Source organism: Buteo buteo, chromosome 3, assembly GCF_964188355.1.
Source record: "Buteo buteo chromosome 3, bButBut1.hap1.1, whole genome shotgun sequence".
In the NCBI taxonomy this organism is placed as follows: Eukaryota; Metazoa; Chordata; class Aves; order Accipitriformes; family Accipitridae; genus Buteo; species Buteo buteo.
In genome coordinates, this window is record NC_134173.1 from 69,649,894 (window position 1) to 69,676,952 (window position 27,059).

Below are 27,059 nucleotides of genomic sequence, written 5' to 3' on the forward strand. Positions count from 1 at the left end.
AGCTCATCATTCACAACTAGTGCCAGTCCAGTACTGCACTGCAGTCCTGTTCTGAGGCCGGTACGGACAGCCTCTAATTAGCTTTCACAAAGACTTTATTCATTTAAGGAAAAGATCACATTATGTTCCTGCCTTGGATCGAAGAGGACAGAACTCAGTCCCTGCAAAGATTTCCTTCCTGTCCTGGATTCTTACATCGCTGGCTGCTTCTTTTCGGAGAAACAAATTAAAATCTCCTTCATCCCAATTTTTTGGCCATTAGCTTGCCAAGGGAGTCTGAGAGCTATAAAGTCTCTCCTGATGTCCAAACGAAAGCAGAGCTTTCTGAGCACACGAGGGAAGGTTCCCATTTTACCCCGTGTCTGTACAACATGCAGCCCAGTGCCGTCCTCATTCACCAGGACACTTGCCAGGTGCTCCTGTAATTTCACACGAGTAAATGGGATATTGTCTCACACAATATCTACCGAACAGACTTGTCACTTTTTCCATTTAACTACCTCAGCTATTTCTCTTTCTGCCCTCATAATCTCACCCACACCATTTTTTTTAGACTATGAACCTCTTATGTTTCAAAAAACTTCTGCATTTTTGCCCTTCTGGAAAGATACAATAGCAGCAGCCCTTCACAGGCAAAATCAGAACTGAGTCCCCAGGAGAAATGAGAAGATTATGATTTCTTTTTTATCAAAGTTTTTTTAAAAAAAGGCGTATTTGAGACAGCTGGAAGTATTCATTTCCCAGTTTGTATCTTGGAAAGCTTATACATACACATACGTCTCTGTGACTGCTTGGTAACGTAAACCTTCCAAAGGCAAAAAGAATAAATAAAGAAGATTAACATATATGTAAAAAGCTGCTATAATTATCACGAAAGGGCTCTTGTAGTTAGGACTGCAAGAAACACTGCAAGTATCTTGGGATCTGTACTGCAACTGAGAGTCAGCACCACTAAGAGACAATTTTTAAAAGACAGCCAGGTCATCTGTAATTCAAAATTCAATAAAAAAATGTGTTGAAATTTCTTTTAAAGTGTGTTTGCCTAATGGTGATAAAATAGAGACACTATAAGCCTACAGGGACTTTTTTTTTTTTTTCTAATTAAGGGTACATACAAAAGAAAGATTTGTTTGGAAATGGCTTTGCAACTTTTAACTCCTAAATAGGTGCTAGCAACAACAGCTACGAAACTAATGTTTGTAGAAGGATCCCTGTGCTTTCTCCAAACACTAAGATACAGGCAATAGCAGCAAAATATAGATATATGTTAAAGACTGTGCTTTTCTATTTTAACAAAGGCTGTTTTATAACCTAGCGGAAAACTGGAATATTTGACTGATCTTTATATAATCTGCTTATTTTCAATACCTACCTTTTCAGGTTCCCTGGCTATAAATAGCCCTCCCTCACATGACACAGCATACCCACAGATCCCTTGCATCTCTACACACCGTAGATACCCCAAGGAGTCGGCAGGAGGGGTTTACAAATCATTCCTGAGGTGTCCAAATTTCAAGAAGAACATGGGCATGGACATGGACACGGACAAGAAGAAACCACAGAGGAACCATGTGCTCCAAAGGGCAGTGATCTCACAGGCACAGATCTCCTCTCTGCCGCGGGATCCACTCCTGACTGCCGAGCACGCCACACCGATATCACTTGCTGCGAAGAGACATTTCACAAAACCATAATTAACATTTAAAACAGCAGTTGCAGTTAAGACCTCCTTAGAAAAGATGCCCAAATCTGTTTTCAATAAAAGCATTTTAATTGCTTTAAAGGTTTTATGAAAATCCCAACAGACCAATTACAGTCAATTGTTTCCAGCCTCTACCTGCCTACTAATCACTCAGTTCACAACAGTGAAAGATATGTGCTCCATTATATGCTTTCCTCTCCCTCCCTCTGGTAACCACATTTTTTACTCAATACTGTTTGCCAGGTAGTCTAGCAAATTTGGATTATCAACCTCTTTTGCTAACAATATTCTACCTTACATTGAATTTAGGTGCTCATATATCAAAGGATTTATGCTGTCTAAAACAACAAGGAAAGGTCTCCCCCCCAAACAAAACACCTCATGCCCAAGAAAACATTGTATCCAGAAAAAATCGATTTATAGAAAATACTGTGAAAAAGCACTGACAACTTTAAGCAGAAAATAAAAATTCCGGGTCAAATATTCTTTGCATTGGAGGCTTAGATCACCTACGGTGGAAAGCGCTAGCAAATCCTCACAATTCACATAACCACCCATTCAGCTTCTCATACCATGGCAACAGCGTCATTAAATTAACCATCCTGTCAAACAGAAGAGGCTTACAAGGAAGCACTGCCCTGGGTTGCATCAGGGCCCCACAGCGCTGGGTAGGGATGCGGGCACAGGAGCCGCAGCGAGATGCTCCGCGGATGTGGCACTGCTCAAAGGAACCACAGCCCTGCTTTGGCTCAGCCATCATAGCTCCTGCACCCACCACAGCCAAAAAGGGGCCCAAGAGGTGACCGTAATGCAGCCATATCAATAGCTAGAGGTGATTAAAAGAAGGGTGTGAGGGGAGATGACAACCTGGAAACACTTCTCCCTTCTGAGATGTAAAGGGCTGTGTCCGTGCCTTGCAGGCTGTGAGTTTCCAGGAGCGTCCCCGTTTCCATCAGTGACAGTGCCTGTACAAGTACATTACACACCAGGAAATAAGCTGGATAGTTGCCATCCATGGTGAGATATTAGCATTGTACTATAGTCCTGGAAACTTTTACCTACGTGGTGTTTAGTAGTGGAGGATAATGGCTGCTTTAATGACATTGCTTTAACAAGCCAAAATGGAGAAAAAAAAACCCACAGATTTTTCTTGTTTATAATACGTGTGTTATCTAGCCACATTGTTCAACACCAATAGAGTCATTTGTGAAATCAATGGTGACATTTAAAATGGTTACACTTCCAAGTTAAAGCTGTATGTAGATACACTGAGCAGCTTCTCCTGGTACCTCTTCAGTTTGCCAAGTCAGAAGTGTGGCAGAAAAGCTTTCTGTACCTTGGAAGTCTTTCGGGTTTTTTTGAAGGGAGTTCTTTGGGTTTTTTAATAGCTGACTACTACAAGAAACGATGGAAATCCAAAAGACATTTTATCCAGCTCACTTTTAATGTTTTTCACCTGTTGTCTCCAGAATAAGCTCTCTTTATTTATTCCTCCACAACCAGCAATTTTCTAGCCAGACATTTAAATAAACCAGTGAGCAGTGGTGTGCCATATCAGCATTTCTAAAATTAGTTGCACACTCATAATTTGGATTTCTAACCTCTGCTCCTCTCTGTGGTAGTCAGACTACAAAGCCAAAGGACACAACGCTGAAAGATGCTGATAGGCAGAATGTCTTCTGGCTTTGCCAGAAACATGGTTTTGGCATTTATGCACTACAGGCCTCCCTGCACCAAGTTTATTTCTTAGTTCACTTCATCTTCACCAGAAGATCCAGCCAACTTCCAGCTCAGCTTATGATACATGGAAATGTCACTGTTTCTTCTGAGAGCTATTCAGCGTGCTATGCAGAGCTGTGCTAGCTCATTTTTCTTTCCATTCATGTTGTCAATGATAACCTCCAATGCGTTAACAGACTAGACAAGGATCCTTCTGGAAAAACCATCTGCAGCTGAATCGAGAGAGGTACTGGGGCTCATAGTTGTTTTTTTCCTGAGACACAACAAACACCTTACAGCAGAAAGTGCTAATTTGTACGCTACTGAAGCGAGCTCTTCCGAAAGGTTCATCCAGGATCTCCCTGTATTTCGCAGCTAAGGCTGAGGAGCAGACACCGAGCAGAGATGTCCCTTTAGGAGCACTCTGCTATGTTCTGCAAAGCACAGCACGCTGTCCTTGGGAAAGCTTCACCGTTAAGGGCTGGGCTTCAGCACTGATGCCGGAGCCCATATGCTAGGAGACCGTCTTGACTGAGAAATGTACCTCTGAGTCATGATTCCTCCTGTGCTTTCTCTTGCCTCTTGCTGGGAACAGCAGTTTCTGCCAGATCTGTGCCAGCCCTTATTGACCACGTGTCACATCTTTATTGCACACACCCCAAATGCATTAGTTGCACTGGCATAAGCTGGAAGATGCAAACTGATGCATGAAGCTACGTCGCTGACTTTTGTAATACCCTTTCTTCAAATTAACTATTCCTGTTCTATATGCAACATTATTAACAGTTTATACTGAGGGCAAACTGGGAGTACTGCCAATGGTTCTTGTTTCACCCCTCTTCCTCTGGATCCACCTGTTAATTCCTCTATTACACTGATATTGTAAGGTGTAATACCTTTGGGGCAAAGACCAGTTTGTTATTCTGAGTTTGAACAGCTTTTAGCCAAGTGAGAGCACAGACCATAACTAGGTTCTCGCTGCTGCTGCAACACAAACATTTTTAATTAAAGTCCTACTTCTGATGAACTGGCCTTCCATTTTCCTTGCTTGCTCCCCCTCCCCTAATCGCTGAAAAATTAGCAAAGTTCAGCCATTGACCCTCTGTATCCCACTTATCAGTGTCATCCCACTGTAACAAGCTTTGGCCATTGAAATTACAAAATCTGATCTCCCTTTCCAGCCCATCTCTCCTCACTGTAGCTTTCCTCCCCAGTTAAGACAGACGCCTCACAACAAGACCCACTTGTTGAGAAGATGCAGATTGCTGCCTGTGAGAGCTAGACAGGCAGGTGGAATCCAGCACCTGTGTAAATACTGCCCACAGTGCCTGCAGAGAACAGCATCACGTATGGGATCCAGACATATGCAAACAGGCTTTGCTTTCCAGAGTTACCAGAACCAAAGACAACCACAGCCTATCTGCACGAATCAACAACGTAAACATACGTGAGCTGAGCACTTGTGAGCAGAAGGTTCACAACCCACCTTGAGATTTGTGCATAGGATTCAGCCCAGACATCTCCCAAAATGCAGCAGCAGCTGCCATGAAATGCTATTGCTGAGCAGCTCATGGTGGCCCAGAAGAGGAAGAAAATCTCAGCATTACATGATTATTCTCAATCGCTTCCCTAAATCCTCTGCATTTCCATCAAAGACGGGCCACAGCAATCCAGGAAAGGCAGAGATGAGACAGTTCACACGTAGAGGCAAAGGATGCACATAGGCTGCGTTTCCTAAATTCTTTAGTCCTCCAGTGTCAGTAGGCCCAGGGAAACACGAGGGAACAGCAGAGGTCAGGTAACTGAATTAAATAAATCTGCCTAATCCACCTGGAGCTCGTATATGAATCTGAGTGAGATGCGGCTGAAAAGCATGGTTTGAGAATGCAGATGGATGGGACCTCCAGATTGGTCAGAAACATAAACCCAGTTGGCCTCAGCAAGCAGTTGTACTAGATGCAAATACCCCACACAACACGTGTTGTGTGTGAGCAGCCAGCTGCGTAGCAGAAGCCAGTGGCATGGCCATGTATGAGACACCAGCCATAAAACGACGTATGTTCTTGGATGAATGCCATCACTGTTTCACCCCACTGCCTCCAGCACTATGAGCGGAATAGCCCCCAAGTGCAGAAATCGGTTGCTCCTTCAACCCTGATGAGTTGAATTGGGATAAAAGAAGCTGAATTGGCAGCCCTGAAACATGACAGCCTTTAGCTGGTTTGCCTTCTCTCCCTGGGAGTGAATGTAGCATAAGGAACAAGTTTGTGTGCCTACAACCTTTGCTACCAATGAGCCCCACGTGGGCTTGGAGTCCAACCCTCTTAGGAACGGTGACAAAGCAGAGGCACCCCAAGAAAGTAATTCAATCCGTGGCATAACTGAAGACACTGCCAGTGAGGATGTCAGCCTTGGGGATGGCTTTTGCGTATCATTTCAAGGCCAGTTAGAGGGACTAGTCTCTCTAGTGGTCCCTGATCTTTAATTCCCAATGTCTTCCCAGAACACACCATGAAGGGCTGAAACCCCAGTTCTCAGAGAACATATACTAATGCTGAACCATTGCTATCCCTGGAGCAACACCACTCTTTTTTCCACCAGTGATACCAACTTCTACTTACTAGTCCACTTTTTTTCACACTCTCCTTTTCATTATCTGTCCCCTGAGCAAGGAAGGAACAGTCTGTGAGAATCAGCAAATCCAGCGCTACGCTCCTTCCAGTCTTCCCTTGCAAGAGGCTTGTCTCTGTGCCACGCATGCAAAACACTAATAATACTGGAGCACTGAGACTACTGATTATTATAGTAATCATAACTGTTTTCTTGTTAAATTATACCTGCCCCAGCTGGTAATCATAGTCATTTTCCGTGTCTTGTTGTCTACAAACTTGGACGCGTCTTGGGGCAAGGATCCTCTCTGCTATGTATGGGCAGTTCACAGCACAAGTGACACAGCAGATGTAGTGGACTACATCTTGCTGAGGAGGTCAGATGTGTCTGTGTCTCACCAGCTTCTCAGGGAAAGGTTGGAGGTTTTCAGAAGCAATGTGATGGGACCTAAAAGTGCTGGAAGGCATCTGGGGTACTCTGGGAGGTACAAGGATGCATAGCCCAAAAAGCTTTCATCTCTGCTTGTCCCTGAAGGTATGTCTATAGTGTGTATAAATACATTATAAATAATTTCTGGGTTAGTAAAATGGCACTTACCGCATCAAAATAGGAATACGAGCTGCAGTGACTGTGGTACTATGCTATTTCAAACACACGTTCAGAGGTATGTCAGCCATAACCTTTGCCGTCACATTCACCTCCCATTCATTTCAGCTTATCACATGACTGCACGCTGCTAATAATTTTCTTATCTCCACTAAAAATTATTTGGGGGCTTAAAAAGGGTGCCATGACGTGAAGATTAATCTCCAACTAAAAGCCTGATTTTATGCTCGATTTGCTGACTCGGAATGAGGCCAATGACTTTCCTCTGCCTAATCTTAAAAAAAACCCCAACAAACCACCAACCTGGAGGGAATGTCCTGTAGATGATGTAAAACCATAAACAAACAATTACAAAAGGTCTTGCACCTTGATACCATGTTGCAGGCTAAGGCATTACATGAGTCACAGAAGTAAAGAAACTTATTGAAGAGAGGCACTGTCAGGCCACGGGAACAGAGAGAACGGCTAAAATCATCATCCCACTTACGTGCCTTTCACAGTGCTGCAAACTCTTAGATTTATTGTGGTTTCTCTTAATCCCCAGCTTGTGTAGCCAGGATACGTCATGGCTGACACAGCTGCCATTGGGAAAAAAAAAAACAAACAAAAAACCAACAAAAAAGCAAAAAGAAAGACAAAAGTAGAACTTTCGCTTCATTGTTACAAAGAAAAGGTGGAAAACCTGACCCTGTGGTACCAGCCGGAAGAACTACAATCCAATTGGTAAAGAAAAACCCCTCAAAGTAGTCATTTCAACCAGCAAAGTCTAAACCAGACACTTTTTCAGGCCTGATTCAGCATGAGGCTTCTTCCCTATGCAGGAACAGTGGCAGATGCTGTCTCTCCTGGGCTACACCACTAAAGCCTTGGGCTCCAGCATCAGGGAGAGAGATCAACTGGCAATCGCTTGTTAACCTTTTCTAAACCGTTGCACTGCTGCACTGGGATGGCTAACGGAGACGTCAGGGTTGGCTTACTCCTGGGTAAAAGGGTTGAAGCTCTAAACTTGCTTCCTCTTTATAGATACTCCTGCCCGGTTGTTATTTGAGGTAACAGGGACACTGCTCCTAAGAGTGTTTAAGCAGAAATGTAACCTACCTTGTGTCTCATTGGCACCCCTTTTTATAGCTCAAGAGTGGATGAAGCTATTTGTCTTTTCCCCCTGCTGAAGTTACATTTAACGTGCCTTGAATACGCAGCTCCTTTAGGCTCTCTTTCTTCTTTAGACCTTCTTCAGGTTTTGCAGCTAAGCCACGAGCATGTAGGGGGGAGAGAGGGAGATTTGTTGTCCCAGGATCAGCCCCAAATTGCCACAAAGCACGCCGTCCTTGGATTTCAGCTCTGAGGGCTGTGCTCTGCACTAAAATAACAAATGAAGTTTAACTTCTTCTCCTGCTGTTCAGGTGCCAGTGCGTAACTCAGAGCTCTGTGCTGCCAAGGGAAAATGACAACCGTGACATGTACGAAGAAGATGGATACACCTCAGCAATCACGGTCTCCTGGCTGCCTGCAGAGCAGGAATAGCTCAAGCAACAAACAGCTATTTTCCACCACTACCTGGCCAAGAGACCTCACCTCTGACCAGGTCTTGGGCTTGTCCTTAGTCCACCCAGAGCACATGGGGTCTCCCATATAGGCCAAGAGCAACAACAGGTTTTACACTGAAGACACTTTGCAATTAGAGGAAAATAGGCAACTTGCCTGAAACAGGCACCAAAGCACCAGGAGGGCAATTAAGTTGTTTTTTCTATCCAAGCAGCACCTTCATTATGTAGCTCCTAATGTGTTCACCTACAACAGTAGCCTTAATTCCCCTCCTCCTTCTGTTTTACCTCTCACAGCACAGTTAGTCCTCTTCCTTCTCCCTTTTGCAGCTTTATTTCCAACATCTCCCTTGCCTCCTTCTCCAGCTCGGCTGCTGGTTTATCATCGTCACTGGAACTGCGGTCACAGCTGCTGGCTTCTTCCCTGCACCATTGCTACTCTTACCTCACTCTAAAAACCCATTGGCTTTATTGCTTTTTTTTTCTCCCCCCGCTTTTTTTTTTTAACCAAGTGGGCTGAAAACCATTCTTTTTTCCCTCTGGACAAGGCAGAAACCAGACAGGTCCATCTGTTCTCCTTGCAGGATCAGAGGCAAAGAGACTGCATGGACACCCAAAAATTACATCCCACTCTTCAACAGAGCTGACAGCTCTGAAGGAATGACCATATTGCAATTACTTTTTAAAATAACTCAGAGATACAGCTAGATATTTGTGCTCTGGAGAGGATAACATTGACTTGGAGCCCTTTCCAGACAAAAGAAAACCCCACATTGTGGCAATTATTATTTGGCTATCAATCTAGGGACTACATTGCCCAGAGGAAGCAGCAACAATTTCTGACCCCAGTCCTGCAAAGCCATGTTACACGAGCTTTCATTTCTGCGTGCACGTGGAGCCTGGGGGACATCAGCAGAGTCCCACAGGAACATGAGGTAAACCTAAGAGGCACCACAAGAAGATCGAGGTACAAGACTGAATCAGAATCCAACGCTGCAAAAATTTGTTCTTGTTGATCTTGTTTCACATATTTAGCTGCTCTGAGAAAGGTGTTGCAGTCTTAAGACTGCATGAGTTTTTAATATTCGGGGTAGTCATCTTAAGGCCAAAAAGGGTGGCTCTGTTCTAACCTCTTGTCCAGAGTACTTTGTAAACTTATTATCCCCTCAAGGCCTTCAACAATTTGATTAGGGTAAGATTCATCTCACTTAAAGTTAGTGTTTGTAATGTACAAATGTTTTGTAATATATGTATGTAAACGTAATGTACTAGTGTTCTGTAGTGTCTACATCTAAGCCATGTATCGAAGCTCCCATTATAGTCAAGGGATATCTATTTATTTGGTATCATCTCTGGTAATCAAGATGTGATTTATCAGTGTCATCATTTACTTAAGGATGAGTTGAACAATCACCAGTACTCCTATAGCAGTGGTTTATACTGGCAACTGAGGAGATTGAAAGGACTTGGCCATGTTTCGACATTTACAGGGAAGATACCTACATTTAGTCCTAAGAATCCCAGCTCAATTACTATTACTGCTACTACTTATGCTATGTTACATTATGATGTTAACAATCCAGTTAAGAAACAAGTGAATCTTTTTCCTGAGTTACTTCATCGCTCATTTGCTTATCTGTTGCTAAATTTAAAAAAAACCCCAAACCCCAAATCTAACATATTCATGGTTATAACTCAAAGTCCTGCTTAATCAACAGCAAGGAACATGCAGAATTATTGATTTAAGCCCATGTTTTTCAGCTAAGCTACAGCCTACAGCTGTCTTTTGGAAAATTCTCCAAATTTGGTTAAAAAATGACAAGTGGAAAATTGATAATTTCTTGTGCAAATTCTTCCAGCAGATATCTGCTCCCCTATTAGACCTTATCTATAGCCTGAATTTATCTTGTGCCATCTTCCAACCGTTGCTATATCGTCATTTATGCAATTAAAAATCCCTCTACTGTAACAGAAACTCCCAGTCTGTATAGCCTGGAACAAACGATGGAGCACTCAGATTAATGCTTATAAACACATTATCTACTTCAAGTTGCTTGGAAATTAACTCGTGGTAGCATAAGTGAAAACAAGCACTGCCAATGAAGATGAGCACTGACACATTTCCATCTGCCCAAAATCTCTTTTCTTCACCCATCCTAATAATGTGTTCTTTAGAGTTACTGTTTCCAGAAAACTGTAAGGCAATATAACAGAAGAGCTTTTCTCTGGTCTCCAACAAAATGTTGCTTTGGAGTTGATAATGTCTCTGGGAGCAATGTTGTGTTCTCACCTCGTTTGCTGGGGAACGTGGTGATTCAGGCAGTAAGACACAGCATTCAGTCCTGTCGATATGCTCACTCACTAGAGAAAGTTGCTGTCCATTTATTGTCACACCAGGAGCTCCCACCCTTCACTTTTCTTGGTTAACATCACTGGCAGCAAATGGAGCTGCAAACCAGGACCTTGCATTATCACCCTGACTCTGGGAGCAACGGCTGCAGGTGTGGTTCAGGCTGTGTATGAAGTAGCATGAAGATCTTGGATTAGGCTGTATGCGGTACTCCTAAACCTCTTCCCCCTACCACTGAGACCAGGAATGCGGATAAACTCGAGGGGTAGATATTAGCTCAGTTTGTACCCTTTTTGGGAAGAGAGATGGGTATCCACCTCCACTTCATGTTCCCTCTTTCTGGAGACAACAGCTGAGTCACTGCAAGAAATCTGTTACCTACAGAGGTCATCAAGAAATCAGTCTTTCCCTAACACCACCATCACCCCTAGAGCAAAGAGTGATCAGGAGCAGTGACTCAGAAGTGTGTGGGTCTGAATCACAACAACTCTAAGAGCTTCTCCTACAGCGATGCTGTTTGCGTAGGGACTCTAACTTTGGGCCGTGCCCAAAGTCACAGGCTGGTCCATCGGGAGTACCTTACCACCGGATGCTGAATTCAACATCGGGGAGCTGTGCGACCAAAAAAGAAACACTAATGATGATGAAACACGAGGTGATTCAGAGATAATTCCTGCACCTAAACTACCTCACACCATATGGACAAAGTAATTCGTACTGAGTCCCTACTCTGAGGGAATTAGAGGCACAATCTTAATTGTGACATAGGTGAATTCAATGTCAAAGTCCAGTAAGTTAAAAAAGCATAAAAAAGACCAAAAAGTAAATACAGCTATGTCCAGGTAAGAGACAAATTGTCATCTCAGCTCCATCAACCTGCTATCAGCTCCTAGGCCGACTGAATTTAAGTCAGACTGTACTCTACTGTCGTAGTGACATGAAGTATGAAAGGCTGAGGAGTCACACAAAAGCACAGCTGGATGATCCAGTGATTATTGGTGTGCTTCAGTAGTGAGGTGCTGAATGCCACCAAAGGAAAGAGAGAAGATGGGATTGAGTGAGGAAGGGACAGGGAGAAAGAGATGGGAAAGTCAGGAGTTGTAGAGTAGGGATAAACTCCTGGAGACTAAATGATTCTTCTGAATGATGAAAAATTGGTGGAAATGTCAAATTACAACAACATCAGTAAAAAAATTGACAAGTCTTTGGGAAAGGTTTCCTATTTTCAAGGAACTCTACTGCCTATGCTAAAGATTATCTATCCCCAGCATTTCCCAGTGTCAGTACTCCCAACATAGGCAAGGTTGGTGCTAGTTAGCCTAGCGGCAAACAACTTCTTTTGTGGTTAATATGAAGGTTGTTTCCTCCACAGTGTGCTGACCTGCTCAGCATCTCTGTCCAGATGTGCCGTCTCATTTCTGTCCATGCATACTCAGGATTGAATAGAGTGGGAAGGGAAGAAGACTCTCCATGACTCTGGGCCTAGAAGTCTGACCGTTACAAGACATGCATAAAACAACATCTTCTGTGAAGAGCAAGAAAATCTATCACTCCTCACAACATAAAATAGTTTAAATCTTGGAGATGGACAAAACTTATCTGGATACAGCCCTGAGCAATCTGATTTGGCTTTGAAGTTAGCCCTGCTCCTTGGATTGGACTGGAGACCTCTAAACCCTTCCAAACTAAATGGTTTTATCATTGCAATTGTCAACTGCCTCCTATAGCCCCAATTTCTGACAGGACCTACACCAAGAAATGGGCAGAAAGACAGTGCTTTGCTTGCTCAACTCCCTCAGCTTATCTGCTGTTTTTGTTAACTAACTAACTGCATTTATGAGGGAGGAAAAATCCTCTCTCCACTTTGGGGAGCAGGGAGAGAAGGAAAGACCCCATGCTTGCATAAGCCAGCTCCCAACGGGAAGGAAACAAGCTGTGAACACCATGGTGTGAGTACAGGCAACTCTGGAACAGGTTGATGTTCTCTTGTTATGTTGCCAGGGGATCTCCAGCTCTCCTACTTATCCCATTTCTCAAGCTGTCTTACCTTACTGGCAGGGCAAGTTTGTTGTGGCAGGGAAGTACCTCACCAGAGGTGCAGGACCTTGACCTTGGCCTCTGGCACTAGCAGAGTGTCAATAAAAAATGAAAAGATTTTGTAGTGGGTCCAGAACAAGCTAGTGGTGCAGCAGCCAAATCCAATTGTTCTTCTAACTTTAATAGATTTACTCTACATTTGCACCGACATGACTAAAAGAGGTTGCTGGCTCAGTATTTCTGCAAAAACAAGCAAAACACAAACTAGCAGCTGTTAATGGAATACACCACCACTCAGAAATGCTTCCTTATGTTAAGGCATTTTCATGCATTCAAATTTTGTACAGTTCTCCGATGATTTCAGTATTAGGCTCAATTATGCTAGTTTACTGATTCAGCTGGTGTATGGAAGTAAGTACAACCTCTAAAATACTGAATGGTGCTTACTCATCTACAAAGTCTCCAGCTTTACAGAGAAAACGATAGCACATAAAAAAATAGTCTAAGCTTATGAATGACCCTCACAATCATCCTCATTCATCCCAGGCCATTCAAATTGACGTTTTACAGGCTTCAAAAGGACAATGTCCAAGCCGCTCACAAAGTGTTTTCTGGTCCTTAAAATACACCTTCTAGAAAGCAGTGTTGTCTGTTCATTGATTTGGGGAGCTAATTTTGAGTGGTGGAGACAAGAGGATCAATGCAAATGGACAGAAATTCAGGAATAGGAAGAAGCAGGACTGCTGCTGGCAAACTCCCACCACAGTAACTCCTGTGCCCAGGTAAATCACAAATGGCCACAAGAAGGGAGAACTGAGTCAATCACAGCCTTTGGATTTGAAGCTCAATACAAGAGACAGTTAAGTCTGGGTTTGAGCATGACCTCAAGATCAACTGCAATTATGATTATAAATCAAGAGCACATTTATGGGAGGGCTCAGGGAGATAGACCCCATAGCAAACCAGAGAACAAAGGGAAGGTGGAAAGGTAAACTCAAGACTTCCAACTAGGAAAAGATCTTAAAGCTACTGAAATCAGCAGCATAAGTAGGATGATAAAACTGAGGACATGAACTACACCATCATATTTTTCTTTGGCCTAATGTGAGGGATGACTGTAGGCCTGTCACAGCCTGGGATAAGAGGCAGCCCCATATGCACAGCTCTTGAGGAAAGGGAATTAGAATTTTATGTTGAGCCCAATATTAATAAAAGCCTATGTAACAGTAAGACTCACAATCCTCTTGCCTTTAGAGGTAGGACTCGTTTGCCTGAAAGTGGCTTTTACTGCAGACATTTACCAGAGATCAAGTCACCTCAGGTCCTGCTACAGACAGTGGAGAGTTGCTAAATGGAGCTGAAGTTGTGATTTATTTCCATGTAAAGCAGACCCCTACATCTGGCTGGATGAACTGCACCATAAAATCTATCAACTGTATTGACTAGGTCTCTACTTACTATGAAGAGAACTTAAATACCTATTGCACGCACAGAACCGTACATGAACATATCTAAATTTAGTTATCTCAATGTGGCTTTGAGTCTTGCCTCTCAGGACAGGCAAAAAGTTTCCCATCCCGCAGGTGTTTTCCATGTAAATACCTAAATTCAAGTTAGTTACCCAAGGTCTCCTTTGTAGTCAATGGAAAGTTTCAGGCACTGCAAGAGGTGATTAATCTCACCTATTTTCGAATTGTCTTTAGGATGAGATTAATTGCACTCCAGAAATTTCTACTTCCTGTTTTTCTTCAGCAGCTATAAAAGGAGTCCAGACTGCTACGTCAGATAAGGCACTAGATGGATGGATCCCATTGTGAGTGTGGAGGGACAGCCTCCCAAGCCCTGAGGAAAAGCAGGGAAATAGAGTTCTTTTAAGTAATTTAGCACTGGAGACAGTAGCGTATTTGAGAATGTACCATGTGATAATGCCATATGGTGAGAGCAGAAACTGCCATGAGCATGAAGCTGCCAGACCCCACCTCTGTGCAGCGTCACGGCACCCAGGACCTAACAAGGTAATGGAGCAACATCTACAATAACGAGTGAGACAAAATCAGGAGAAATGTCCAAATATCAGCAACAGCGCAAGTAGAAATATATTCTTCTGTGTTTTACACAAATCATAAAAAGTTTGGTAATGAATGATGAGTGGGGTCTTCCTCCTGGACTAGTACCACAAAAAATTACTCTTTTGTTATTATGCCAAGATGTGGGGGTGAAGTATTTGAACCTCCATGGGAGTTTGATCAGCACAAGGAGTGTTGAAACAGAAAGGCAAAAGCCTTGACAAAGTCCCATGAACAAGGAGGGGAAAGGGTATAGAAAATAAAATATGTTATTGGACACACACATAGGGTGAAACCTACATTATTTCAGTGGGGGAGGATTTCTTGGGTCTTTATCTAAGTGAAAGCTCTTATCCCAAAGTAAAGTGGCTTTTTGCATAGACCCAGGAGGATATCCTCATGGTGGTATGATCTCACATACAACCATTATGTCTATTCTAGTAACCCAAAGATGCTCAGTCCTACTCTGTCCATGAGGCCAGCTGGGGTGCCCAGCGCCCGTAACACTGACCTCGCCTCCAAAGCAGGGAGCCACATGCAGACTCCTACTGGGAGCAGTCCCAGGTCTGTGGCAACACTCGATCTGTGCCCAGTCACTTAGTTGTCAAAGACTAAAACCACATCACAGGTCATCCAACAACGCTGCGTTATTGGCCAGTGTGTGCCACTGCTGGGGAACGTCCCCAGCACGGCTTTGCCAATTAGTCTAGACGTAGTTAGTGACTACTCTAGGCATGAGAAAAGCTGTTGCCATATCTGCGGCGCAAGGATGGTCCTGCCCTGTGGCCCTATGCATCTGATGCCACTGCACAGGGTCTGAGGTCTGACCGGGGATCCTCAGCCAGTCGTGTGCATTGAAATTCTTCCAGCACGTCTCACAAGAACAGCAGTGTTAGCAAAGGTAGAAGAGCAAATTCCAGTTCTTGTAATTACCTTCCTAAATTAATTCCCCTGCAATTTCAATCAGCTGCTCTTGACATTCCCTCCTCAGGGTGTAATCCCTTCTCATGAACGCTCTGAGTGGTGCGTAGAGAGGCATGAGGGGAAAAGAGATAAGCAGAGCTGATGCTGCACTGCCGAGAGCCTGGTGGGCAGCTCCCCACCGTGCGCTTTCGGGATTTCACTATCAGTCCTTCAACAGCTGTACTTGCTTCTCCTCCATCCCCACTGAAAACAGAAAATTTCAGACTCTCTGTATTTACAGTCAGTGGGGAATGCCCTGTAAAGAGTCTTCTGGTTTAGGATGAACATCTCTGCCCTTCACCTGAAGTTAGGTATAACCCAAATCTAATGGCTCCTATAAAATATGTTAGAACTGGGACTTGGATGGATCGGAGCATTTAAGCTTTCAGCATTGCTTTAGCTCTGCTCTAGTGGTGGACAGCACATTGAATTATTTTATTATACAAGTTACACACTTACCATGTCAAAAGCGTGAAAAAATCTGAGATGGGAAGATAACAATTAAATGTGTATCACTGAACTAAGTAGATAAATGTAGCCCAACAATCAGGTTTGAACAAAGAGAAATGAGGAAATATTTGCTGTTTTGACATAGATGTAATGTCTCATAAAATCTTAGTTCTAGGATTAATTCAAGTGACGCAGAGAAACCACACAAAATAAAAACTGGCCATAACAAATGATAACTTATTAACCAGGAAGCAGGGAAGTTGTTATTTAGTGAAATGCTGAATGGATTTCCTTAGTTCTGGTCTTATTAAGTGCTTCCTTAACTATCTATAAAAAGAATTAAATTGAATGTTAACAAAATCACAAAGTACTATCTGGAAGGTGATCAAAACACCAGTGAGGATAGAAGAAAGTAAATATGAGATGCATCTGGGGTTAGAAAACGGCACTAGCGAGTCAACACGACAGTCACGAACTAATACAGCTTGGCAAAGGACTGCAAAACACATCCATACAGCTCTCAGAAACAACTCTGGAAACAGGGAGGACAAGCAAGGTGCAAGGATCCATCAAATTAAATAAAGCCTGTAAAGTCAAAGGAAGCAAATGACAACAGCCAACCCAAATAGGATTAGGATTCCTCCACTGCCGCTCCCGTACAATGGACCTGTAATGTTCCACCACCACGTAGCAGCAACCTAGAAAAGGTAAAGTAGGAAAGACTTTGGCAGGATTAACACATGTAGGGGAAGAGAGTGAGAGAACATGCCACCTCAGGAGACACTGGATGCTTCTCAGGTCAGGGTCTCAGCACGTCTCCAAACTGAGATTTAGTCGGAGATATGTAACTCCACTTCACCACCTTTTTTTAAAACCCACACAAACAAGCAAAAGGCAGCACCTCTAAGGAGGGTGTTATCAAGGTGTTATCCTGGTGACTATAACCAAACGTGGCTATTAAGGTATGGGAGGGATGAAGGCCTGTGACAAATCCTGCGGAGAACTGTAGCTTAGGAGAATCTCACACAGCCTAAGTAGAGCAGCGAGTTGGTTGGGCAGAGGAAGGTGACGACACATAGTGCTGCTTTCCACCAGATTCCAGTCACACTCTTCTGCTTTGGATGACCTCAGCGACACCTTGGAAAGATTCCTCCTGACATCAGCGGGACCTTTCATTTGCTCCAAATTAAACATGCTCTTAAGCAGTTTGCTCGCTTACGGCTGGGGAAGACAATTTACAGATTTCTAGCCTGAAAGTTCTCCCAAAGTGCTTTTTTCAGAAGTAGGTTACCATGAACCTAAATATCCCTGGGCATGTCCCTCACTCCACAGAAAATGCTAAGCTTCCCAGCTATCATCCTAAGACAGAAGGCAGCATACTTAATGGCTCTTGTGAACCATATTCCTTATAAAGCTATTAATATTTAAGTTATCCCATTTAATACAGTATCTGCCAGAAGCAATAGCAGATGCAATATCTCCATGGCTCCATTCCTTCTGTAAAGTTCCACGCACAAGAAGGGAATATAGCATTATTAAATATAAGGATCAACAATATTATTTATTTATACCATGCAAGGCTGATCATGGTAGTATCCAACCACCCAGCTGCCTAGCTATAACTAAGGTCACCGATCTATTAAGTTTCTAAACAAGACATAAATGATCTTAACACTCACTTGACTGATTTTGTTTAGAAAGCTTCTTACAGCTGTTAAATTAGATCTGAATTACTTAAGTCTAGACCTTGTCCTTGAATATGCATTCCCTCACCTGACCTTGCACATACATCTCAATGATGGAAAGGCCTTTTTACTCACAAAGAAGTACAGAACTGTGCTCTACATACATGCAGTTCTTTACATTGGCTAAGCTATGAACAAAAAGGATTTAATCAAGTCATGTTTGAAGACATGGAGCCCCAAAGAAAGAACAGAAAGATGCTGGGTGAGTAGCTTTTGGTGTGGTGCTTGGGAGACGCAGGCACTGCTGGGGCACCTTCATGTTCACTAAAACACACTTAAGCATAGTGGTATATAACTGGCATTATATGTATGTGAGGACTTTTTAATTCAGCTGTTAGTATGCATAGTCTTTAGTTACTATTTTTACCATTAGATTTGTTCTGAATGTTTCTACATTCTGCACCAAAATGAGCAAAATGGGCATGGAAAGTCTCTCCCTGCTCATTTTTGAAACATCTTCCTAACCTCCATCTCACATTAAATCAAGAAGTAAAACCTGCGTGGCCTCTCCACCAGGCAGCCGACCCAGAGGTGCCCAGACCCCGCTGTGCCCCATGGTGATCTGATGTTTGCTGCGAGGAGCAGAGAGGCACAAGAGGAAACTGAGATGGCTCTTATCAACTGGGTGGTACCTTGTCCTGGTTTTGGCTGGGATAGTTAATTTTCTTCCTAGTAGCTGGTATACTGTTGTGTTTTGGGTTCAATATGAGAAGAATGTTGATAACACACTGATGTTTTCAGTTGTTGCTAAGTAGTGTTTAGACTAAGTCAAGGATTTTTCAGCTTCTCATGCCCAGCCAGCAAGAAGGCTGGAGGGGCACAAGAAACTGGGAGGGTTCACAGCCGGGACAGCTGACCCAAACTGGCCAAAGGCGTATTTGATACCAGGTGACATCATGCCCAGTATATAAACTGGGAGGAGTTGGCTGCAGGGTGTGGATCACTGCTTGAGAACTGACTGGACATTGGTCAGCAAGTGGTGAGCAACTGCATTGTGCATCACTTGTATAGTCTAATTCTTTTATTATTATTATTATTATTATTGTCATGTTATCATTATTATTATTATTTATTATTACTGTTGTTGTTATTATTATCATTATTATTTTCTTCCTTTCTGTCCTATTAAACTGTCTTTATCTCAATCCACAAGTTTCAATTTTTTTCCCCCATTCTCTGCCCCATCCCACTGGGTGGGGGGAGACTGAGCGAGCAGCCGCGTGGTGCTTAGTTGCTGGCTGGGGTTAAAGCGTGACATACCTCCAACCAGACTCCCAGCTGCTGCCTTGGAGATATTCGGAAAAGTCTAGTCCATGGCTTTACCACTGACAGTGTCTCCAGGACTGCCAGGGTAGCACCGAGATGGTGCTACTCTTCACTGCCAAGTTTCTCAGAAGAAAAATATGGTTTGCTGGCTGCTGGAGGGGCTTTGCTGCATCACCTCTCATCAAAATGAAGAAATCTGGGGCTGTTCGGATTGATAGAAATTACACCAGGGGCTATGACTGTTTTCTGAAGGTTCTATTCCTGGGCTGAGCTGACAGCATTGAAAGACCAGCTGCCGAGTGTTTGCCGTTGCTGGCAGCGCCAATACTCGCCCACACGTCGGGCTCTCCCTCGTGCATCGCCGGCCGCGGCGGATCTCGACGCCCATCCGGAGGAGGCTGCGTGGCCTGGTGTGAAAAGAAGATTGCACTTGCAGAGGGGTGCTCAGGGACCTGCATCCCCGGCGGGTTTTGGGGGGGACACCGAGGTGCACGCCTGTGCTACAGGCAGCCGTGCGCCTGCAGCTCCGATGAGCCCATGGAGCAGGCGTGAGCAAGCACCAAAACTCAGCAAATTAGCAGCGTAGCCATGGCAACACCGAATGCGCGGTTGACCGACCCAACCCGCCGGTACCCGCTCTGGGAGCAGGTCTTGCTGTCGGCACCGATGTCCTAGCAAGGAGTTATGAGGCTGTAGGCGAAAAGACCCCGATTCCCACCAAAGGGCCGGGTCCGTAATTTCAGAGGTAGTTTGGGTGCTTAAATGAGCGTTGGGCACCTACGAGCTGCCGAAGTGACTCCGAAGCTACGGTTGGGGATTGCAAGGCGCTCACGTTACACAGCCTGTGGCTTCCCCAGGCTCTGCTGCTCCTTCTCATTCCCACCAGCAAAGCCCAGCTTTCGGCAGCCGGTGACCCCAGCCTCCAACGTCGGCCGATTCCAGCAGCTGAGATACAGTCGCATCTCGCTAAACCGCACGCAACCCGGGGCAGACTCCGCAAGCCTCAAGGGAGACGTAATAGCAGAGGTGTGCGGTGAGGTCTCCAATGACTAAGACTTCATTATTTTTTACAAAGTATACTGCAGAATATTTATCCGTGCATTACGCTGAATTAGCATAAATAATTAAAACAGAACTCGTATTGGCGAACACATAAGCAAAGGGCACTTGCTAATGGACCAGACTTGCTCTGCTGCTCTGGGGACTCACTTAGAGACAAGTCCATGCCAAACAGGCCGAGGAAACATTCATAGTTGTCCTTCTTTTTACCCCGAGCCTGTTTCCATCTCGCCCCAGATGGCTAACACAGGCTGGTGGAACAGCGCATCTTACAGAGCATCTCTCAAAGGGCGAAGAGGAAAGTAATGGAAAGTCCCCAGACCCTCAACCTGTTCCCCAAGTCCCGCGACGCCCTTTTCTGCAAACAACCCACCTACGATCAGTCATGCAAGAGGTGCTCGCCGGCGCTTCCCAGAAATACTGACGGTTTGACGGATCGCATGACTCTGCCTCCTCTTTTTATTCCAGGTATTAAGTGGTATTGAAAGAAGATTGTATGGCAAATAGGGAAGGGTTTTCAAGTGTTCCCCATGGTTTCCCTCTCTCGTCAGCAGGTACACCCTGGTGATCTACACCAGCAGAGTGCAGACAATATTGCACACTTTCCCAAAGAGGAAAATCTAATCCCAAGCCTTTTCCTAGTCTCATTTTTCTACAAAAGTTAAAGGCTGAAGTTGTCTCAGAGGATGGTATGAAGGTAAGACTATCTCCTAGCTACCACTCCTTCAGCCTCTTTTTTCTTTAAGTCAGGTTGAAAATTTTCACAAATTTCAATTGCAAACTTGGTCTGTATTTTGTTACCTTTCTGGAGTCTGACCATTATCCACCAAATATTCTGTGCTTACAATTAAAAATAAACTGGAAAATCAAGATCTTACTTGTTTTCAATTTTTCATTTAATTCATTTATGCTTCTGTGCATAAATAAAGCATTTGGATGGCTCGTGGAGGCGAACAGGTCTCAAGTCGGTCTCCCTGGCCAAAGTACACATCCCACGAGGCACAACCGCAGAGGGTTCCTGCAATATATTGCACTGCTCAACACAAAGGAAAATACAGTACATCACAGGAACAGCAGTTACACCTACAGGGAGACTAGCTCAGAAAAGAGCAGGGATAGATTGTAGCCTGACCTGCAACTCCCAAGAGACATTTCCAAATTAAAAACCTCAAAGCTTAAACCAGATATTTTTATATTTTTTTTACTGAAAATGTTCAGCAAGAGTTTAGTTTACAGAGGTGAAATTTTTCATGGGAAAATCAATTTTCTCTTACCACCTATGCCATTAAGACATTGCCATATTGCCAAGAAGTCTGTGAACCCTGGTGTCCTAGCAGAGGGGAAGTTCAGGGGTGTTACGTAAATCTCCTGTCCAGCAGAGCTGCCAGAGAATAAATGTTTTCAGATGGTGAAGGAAACAGAGTCAGCTTCTTTAGGACCAAATCACCTTCCTCTTTGCTATAAGGATAGGCTTGGACAAACTCATTTGTGCAGAACAAGGAGGAAGAATCACAAGGAAAATATCCCATGTCACTTTCTGTAAATCACTGCCAGTGAAAGCTGAACGCTAAAATTGCCATCAGGAATTTCTCCCTTTGTCCCCTAGCATCTTTGTCGCTAGGGCTTGGTAGGGCCTGATGATGTTTATGCATTCTCATTGAATTATTTCACCAGATTGAATCATTTCAGCAGATCTAACCCCACCTAAACTACAGTGAGCGTTTACAACAGGCACTGCATCAAACCTTATTTATGTGCACATTATAACAGTGAGATACACAAAGGATCATGACCCCTTTGCAGCCATATGGGCATCACTGTATGATTTAACGAGATTCCATCTGTACCACCCTTTTAAAAGTTCTGGCATCCAAAGCTTTTGCAAAGACCTTTGCAAAGCCCCTTCCTGCCCCCACACAACACCCTCGGCAAATCCTGAAAGTTGCAATCCTCTTCCATCAGCAGCTTCCTACCTCCTAAATCCTGGGATATACAGAGCACCGGACTCCTTTGCACCATCTCTTCATTAAACACCTCTGAATGCTGGGATGTATAAGGAATTCATCACATCCACCCATGCTGCAATCCCTTTTGGCCCTCAGCTGTTTATTCTCTCTTTTTGTATATGAGAGCAACCTTCTTACTCTTAATTTTGGTTGCACGGTATTTATTGCAAAGTTACACAGAAGACTGAGACAAAGTATAACATGTCATTAAGATAAATGGGACTTTTCTGGAAAATTAAAACAGCATCAAATCTGTAGATTTTATGGAAAGGCTGGCAATCTCTCACCTACCCAAGGGAAAGTGTAAACTGTTCTAGTGTGAAAAGAAGCACCGGGGGACTGCTGGGATGGCACTACGCAGTGTCATAGCAGCACCTCCAACATGAGAGAGACTCCTTTTCACAAGGAAAAAAGGTAAAAAGGCAATTCATTTGAAAGCAAGAACAAAGGCTCTGGATGTCAACTTAGGTGCTGCTTCCCCATGGCACTGCTCCTGCTCTCCAGCAGGTCATCGTTTTCCAGTTGCAGGAACAAGCTCTGAAGCCTGTCAGCAAGATCTCACCACACTCTTCCATGAGTTTTGGCAGATTTCTTTTGTAGGATTTGATCCTACAGTGGGGTAAGAGCCCACAACTTCTACTGAGTGCAGAAGGAGCTGAGACTGAACAGAAACCCAACTGCAGCCTTGGACTGCTGAGACCCCGGGGTGTCCTGGGAAGGGATGGGACATCTGTGCTGGGCTGACAGACCGGGACTTGTGTCCTTTAAGGATAAAGACTCCTAAAAGTCTTTTTTTCATTAATGTTGAGCTTGGCACCGATTGTCTTAACAAGACTGTTAGTGACTTCTGGGAGAGCAGGTCAGCCTCGCACCTCAGTTTGGCAGGACGGAGTATTCACCAAAGAGAAGTTGGCCAGATAGAGCATCAGGTCCGCCCCGAAGAAGGATCAAACCTTAGAAACATGTTGAATTTTTTCCCATTCTATGATCCATATTGCATGAGGACCTTAAGGTTAACCACACATCTAGAGAGCTATCTAAAAAGAATGTTGTAACTTGGAAATTTCTTTACCATTGTGAATAAATGTGAATCTCTCAGCTCGCCTCTCTAGACTCATCCACTGTCCTATCGCTTATATCCAGACAGGACCCTGGGTGTGGATTTGACCCAGCTGGCCACAGAAAGATGCCAACTGCTCGTAACACTCTGGCGTGCGCTAAAGCCTCACTTACGCAGTGTGCGGGGGCTGACCAAGGCGGGATGAACGGGGTGCCCCTCCGTCCAGACGTGGCTCTCCCCAACAAGAAGCAGCGTTATGCAATACTGAGCATGATTGAACGGCGAGCTCCGGACCAAAAAGTCTTTCCAGCACAACACACCCCACATGCCGTCTCTCCCTGCCTGCTAGCACAAGTTTTCCTATGGCAAAAAGGGCTGAAAAAGTGTCACAGCATCCAGTGTCTCCATTTTCACAGAAATTAAGCTGGAAAGCAGGAATCTGTGTCCCAAGACGCACTTTATGAAAACACTGAAAAGAGGGGAGCAGCAATGAGTGAGTGGTACACAGCAGCAGCAGCACCTCAGTAGTGAGCCCTGCTTTTTACTCCTTGCCCAGGGCTAAATCCCTACAACCATCGACAAGAAATTTGCCTGAAGGTAAAAATCACAGCCCTACACTCAAGGTGTTTATTTGCAAGCACAAAGACTCCACCAGTGATGAGGACTTCCCAAGATCCAGCTGCAGTCTTACAGCCCATGCAGCCTGGAGCACTTTGTCTTTGGCAAATAAACCAATTTCAGAAATCACTGCTTAAATCCTCTATCACATGGAGCTCTGTACACGTTATAGCATTAAAGAAAAACAGAAACACCGTGATCACTGATAATCCCTTGGGTTTTCAAACACATTCATAACACTAAAGACCACATTTATTGTAATAAGACTCTGCCAACTCCGTTCTATGCTGTAAACAGATTTTTTTTTGTTTGTTTTTCTATATTCCTTATGAAAACTTCAGGGAACAAAACTGTTAGGAATGCAAAACAGTGGTCATTAACTTGACTTGTCACCTTTGGGCCACGAAAGGAGTTTGTTTCCTCCCAGTCAGTTTAACTTTCTGGCTGACAGTGGTGCAATGCTCGGGTTTCATGCACTGCAGGGTGACGCTCACTGGCCCGAAACCCGACGGTTTGCGTTTGACACTTTGAACTATTGAAAGAGCCGCTCCGCTCGGGGTTTGTACCAGCTGCTTTACCCGCACGCAATGCTCGGGGCTGAACCGAAGCCGGCAGAGTCCCCCTTAAGCACTTCGAGCCTTAAAAACTGCTCGGAGCTTTGCTCTTTCTGGCATCCCTTTTTTTCCAGGGTTTGAGACACACAGGCTCGGGCACGCCGCTCCAAGGCAACGCGGGTGTCCGTACGGGAGAGAGTGGCGGGTTTAAAACAAGCTCCTCGTTTTGGAAAACCCGACGGCAGAAGAAAAAAAAAAAATAAAAAATAAAAACCACCAAAAATAACTAAAACCACTCAGCAGCACACCCCATAAGAAGACCCTTGCTCCCCACACTCGCCCCCCGGTGCTGGAGCCACCCCCCCCACCACCCCCCGGAGCTTTTTCCGCCGAGAATGATAAAGCAAAACGGTGGATCCGGACGCATCTCCGCGGGGCAGCCCCCCCCCACCCCCGTTCCCCGTTCCCCACCGCCCCGGGTGGGGTGTGGGGGACACACACAGAGCCCGTCTCCGCGGATGCTGCGCGCCCGCGTACTCACACGAAGGCGTGATAGAGCAGCGCCCAGCCGCGGGGTCGCTCCAGGGCGTCGTAGATCAAAGTTTGGATGCGGCGATACTTGGCGTGGTTCCGCTTCACCGGGCGGCTCAAGGGGGTCTTCGCCAGCAGCCCCAACCCCGGCGGGCTCCTTTTGCCTCCCTCCTCCTTCCCGCCGCCCTCCAGCAGCAGCGTCCCGTCGCGATCGCCGCCGCCGCCGCCGCCACCGCCGTTTCCCAGGGCTAGCGAGCCCTGCTCGGGGTCGCCAACGCCGCCGCCGCCGCCCGCCGTTCGCCGCCCCGGACCCGCCGCCGCCGCCGCCGCCGCCGCCTCCCCGCCGGCCGCGCTACCGCCCGCCGCGCCGCGCCGAGCCTTCAGCCCCATCGTCGGCGCCGGGCCCCGGAGGCGAGCTGCGGATCGGCGGCGGCGGCGGCGGCAGCCCCGGGAGCCCCAGGGCCATGATCCGAGCTCCCCGCCCTTCCCCCCCCCACCCCCCCAATTGCTTTGTATATTTTTGTATCTGTAGCTACATGTATAGCTGGCTGGCTGGAGGGAGGGAGGGAGGGAGGAGGGGGGGGGGGGATAAAATTAAAAAAAAAAAAAAAAAGTGGGGGGTGTGTTGTGTGGGGGGGGGGGAGGCAGTCACATCCCCGTCAGGTCATCCTCGCCGGCGGGGTAGCGGGGAGGCAGGAGCGCGGCGGCACCTGGGCCGGCGTGAGGGAGGGAAATCATCGCGGAGTTTATTTACCAGCCCGATGCCCGAGCCCCTTCCTCCCCCCCCCCCCCAACCCCTCCGCCTCCTCTTCCTCCTCCTCCTCCCAGCTCCTGCCTCCCCCCCCCAAGCCCTCACGTTAGGGAGTGGCCCATTGTATGCAGCCAGCAAATAGCCGGGCGCCCGCCCCCCCCCCCACCCTCCCCGCTCCCCCCCCAGCCCCGGGTGTCTCGTCATCCACGGGGCGTGGGGCACCGGTGGTGTTTCCCCCCCCCCCCCCAGGCCCCCAGCCGCTGCTGGGGCCGCCGGAGCCGAGCGGGGAGATCCCGGCAGCTCGGCGGAATGAAGGGGGAGACCCCGCTCTCGACACCCGGGGGATCCCCCTGCAGCATCACAGCCCCCCCCCCCCCCCTTGCTGCAGGCTGGAGAGGAGGGGGAGGGCATCCCCGGCCGCGGGTGGGTGGGTGGGTGGTGGTGGTTGGGGGGGGGGGTTTGCTTTCCCCACCGGAGAAGGAAGGAGCGGAGGATGGGGGATGAAGGATGCCGGGAGAGGCGGCGGGTGGGCGGCTGGAGGCGCTGCCTGCCGCTGCGGTTCGTTCTGAGCCGAGCCGAGCAGGAGCGTCCGCCCGCGGAAGGCGGGGGGTGAAGGGGCAACATCCCCGGGCAGCCCCCGGCCCCGCCGGGGAGCAGCTTTTTGCACGGCTCTCTTGCGGGAGGTGCTGCTTTTGCCCCAGGCCGGGGCTGGGATCCATCCCCCTCCCCGGCTCCGGGTGGCTTCTCGGGGGAGCCCAAGCTCAGCTGCAGCCCCGAGGGGGGTCTGTCCTGACCCGTCGGACCTAAGAACTAGCCCCCTCCTCCGCTTTAGCATGTGTACCAGCACCCCGGTCCAGCCTAAAGCCCGAAGGGATGGGATTGACAGCCCTGTACCCTTTTCCTTTCAGCTTCTTGGCTGCAAGGAAGATGGGAAGAGACAGCTTTTGCGTGCCCTGCAACCTCGGTGCCCTGGGATTTCTGCCACAACGCACTAGAAGCATCCCCTCTCCTCTTAGAGCTGCTCCTGTGTAAAAATCTGCCTGCAGGGCTAAGCATTCGCGGAGCTACACCTTGGGAGGATACAAAGGGTCTAACCGAGCCTTTCTTTCTTGCCTGATAATCATAATAAAATTTTTAAAAAAAGACAAAGCCTTACAGCTTGCTGGTTGTTTTCATGAGAGGTCCTCCGCCTCCAGATGGGGGAGTTTTCCTCGTATCTCCTGAAGAGATGCCAAGACACCCAAGAGCCCTTCCAGACTTATAAGAGAAGCAGATTTGCCACCTACTCTAGCTGCTCCTGCTCCATTCCCCAAGGGATTTATGATCTGAGCAGTCCTTCTCCCGTTTCGCACACGAGGAAGGACAACAGATGCAGAGGCAGCTCCTGGAGGTGATTTTTGGACCCGCCACAGGTCCACAGAG

General features: G+C 46.1%; 1 protein-coding gene across 1 annotated transcript in view; it reads right to left on the reverse strand.

Annotated features, from left to right (window-relative positions):
* The window catches only part of KCNQ3 (potassium voltage-gated channel subfamily Q member 3), a 198,543-nt gene extending 173,267 nt beyond the window's left edge, over positions 1-25,276 (reverse strand). The window contains exon 1 of the mRNA XM_075024403.1: positions 24,897-25,276. Coding sequence (XP_074880504.1) covers positions 24,897-25,276 — 380 coding nt within the window. The remainder of the gene's footprint in view (positions 1-24,896) is intronic.
* Positions 25,277-27,059: the final 1,783 nt, after the last annotated feature.